General features: G+C 59.4%; 1 protein-coding gene across 5 annotated transcripts in view; it reads left to right on the top strand.

The window, feature by feature from the left end:
• The window catches only part of NFIC (nuclear factor I C), a 62,519-nt gene extending 60,835 nt beyond the window's left edge, over window positions 1-1,684 (top strand). For 2 of the 5 annotated variants that reach the window (XM_040629618.1, XM_040629616.1), the window contains exon 10: window positions 1,474-1,684. In XM_040629618.1, coding sequence (XP_040485552.1) covers window positions 1,474-1,586 — 113 coding nt within the window. In that variant the 3' untranslated portion in view covers window positions 1,587-1,684. The remainder of the gene's footprint in view (window positions 1-1,473) is intronic. The other 3 variants (XM_040629617.1, XM_040629621.1, XM_040629619.1) reach the window with 2 other exon arrangements.

Raw genomic sequence — 1,684 nt, 5'->3', positions numbered from 1 at the left:
CCCCCCCCCCCCCGCCAAATCCAGCTGATCTCCCCCTGGTCAGTTACCTACCTCCTTCATCTCCCCCATCAGCCCCCCCAGTCCTGAGCCATCCATCACTTTGGTCCCCAGAGCGGGGCTCCATGGGCCCATACACCTCTGCCCCCTCCGCTGTGATGGGACCCCCACCCCTGGCTGAGCATTTTACACCAGGACCCTTTCTGCCCAGAAGCACATGACGCATCCAGCAGATGAGTGAGCCGGGGACCAGAGGGGTTCAGCCACGTGCCAGAGCCGGGACCTCACCCCCGGCACCCCTGGCCGCAGCCTCCTCGGCTGAAGGGGAGGATGTTAAGTTACTGGGGCCAGAGGCCTGGGAGGGAGGAAGGAGGAAGGGCCGAGGGGCGGCCACCATGGGGTAGGATCACGCCCAGAGTCTGTCTGGTTGCCAACAGAAACCAGACATGAGGTAATGGCCAAGATGAACTTGAACTTGGCTGGAGGTGGGGGGCTGGGAGCCAGGGCGCCAGTTCACTGGGATGGCCCACGCGGCAGCCTGGTTGGAGGGGCCCATCTAAATTGATTTAGAGCAGGGGTGAGGGGCAGCGCGGAGTCCCCAGGGCCCCAGGCAGGTGCGTTGGACGCATTTCCGTTTCCGGGGAAAGGGCCTGTATGGGGGCTTCCCTGTGGAGACCCAGGCTGGAGCTGTCCCTGAGCCTGAGCCTCAGTCCCCCCACCCCCCGCCTCTGTGGAAAGTGGAGGTCATGACACCTCAAGGGCCAGGCTAGAGGTCAGACCTGGGCAGGGGCCAAGCAAGGGCCGGAAGAACCAGGAAGGCCCGAGTTGGAATTCCACTCTGGTGCTCCTGCGCTGGTGGACTTAGGAAAATGACTTAACTTCTCTGAGCCCATATTTTCTTTGCTTTGAGACAGGATGGTGGGAGGCATAGTCTCTCCTTCATGGGGATTCGGGGGGGATCCTTAAATGGGAAAACGTTTGTTTAAAAAATGAAAGCAAACAGCTCTGGTTGTGGTGCCTGGACAGGGTAGCCCTCGGTAAAGATTCGGCTTGGGGAGGGAAGCCCAGGGCAGAGCCGCGTCCTCTCCCCGTTGTAGACTCAGGGCTCCAAGGCGCAGAGATCTGGTTGTAAACAAGACTCCAGAACGCTCAGATAGATTTAAATTGCAGATAAACGAGAGATTACAAATAAGTTTGAAGGAATTGCTTTAGCACAAGCGTGTACCGGAAGTTGCACAGTATACGGGTTTCCCTGTGGCTCCTCCAGAATTCGGGTGTCGCTGGGCACCCCGTGGTTCGTCCGGCAGCCTTGTCCAGGGTCCTCTAGCAGGTCGTGTCACGTCCGGGACAGGGGAGACGGGTCCCAGGGTGGCGGGTGCGGGCAGTGGCCAGCGCAGTCAGTGGTGGAGCCTGACCCCCGTTTCTCTCTCTCTCCTCCCTCTCTCCTCTCTCCCCGTGTCCCTGTCGGGCACCCAGTCCTGGTATCTGGGATAAGAAAGATTTCTTCCCACGCCCTGCTCCTTCGTCGCGGGAATCCCAGCAGGGGCGGCACAGCCGGCCCCTGGCCCACGTTTTCAGTGGAAAGTTAGAGCGAGCAAGAACACCCCGCCGACTCCCAGCCTGGCCGAAAAGACAGAACAGACACAGGAGGGAAACAAGCAAAAAGAAAAAAAGAAAAAAAAAAAAA

This window comes from Ursus maritimus, unplaced genomic scaffold (genome assembly GCF_017311325.1).
Source record: "Ursus maritimus isolate PB19 unplaced genomic scaffold, ASM1731132v1 scaffold_14, whole genome shotgun sequence".
NCBI classification, from domain to species: domain Eukaryota; kingdom Metazoa; phylum Chordata; class Mammalia; order Carnivora; family Ursidae; genus Ursus; species Ursus maritimus.
This window is presented reverse-complemented; position numbering and strand designations above follow the sequence as displayed.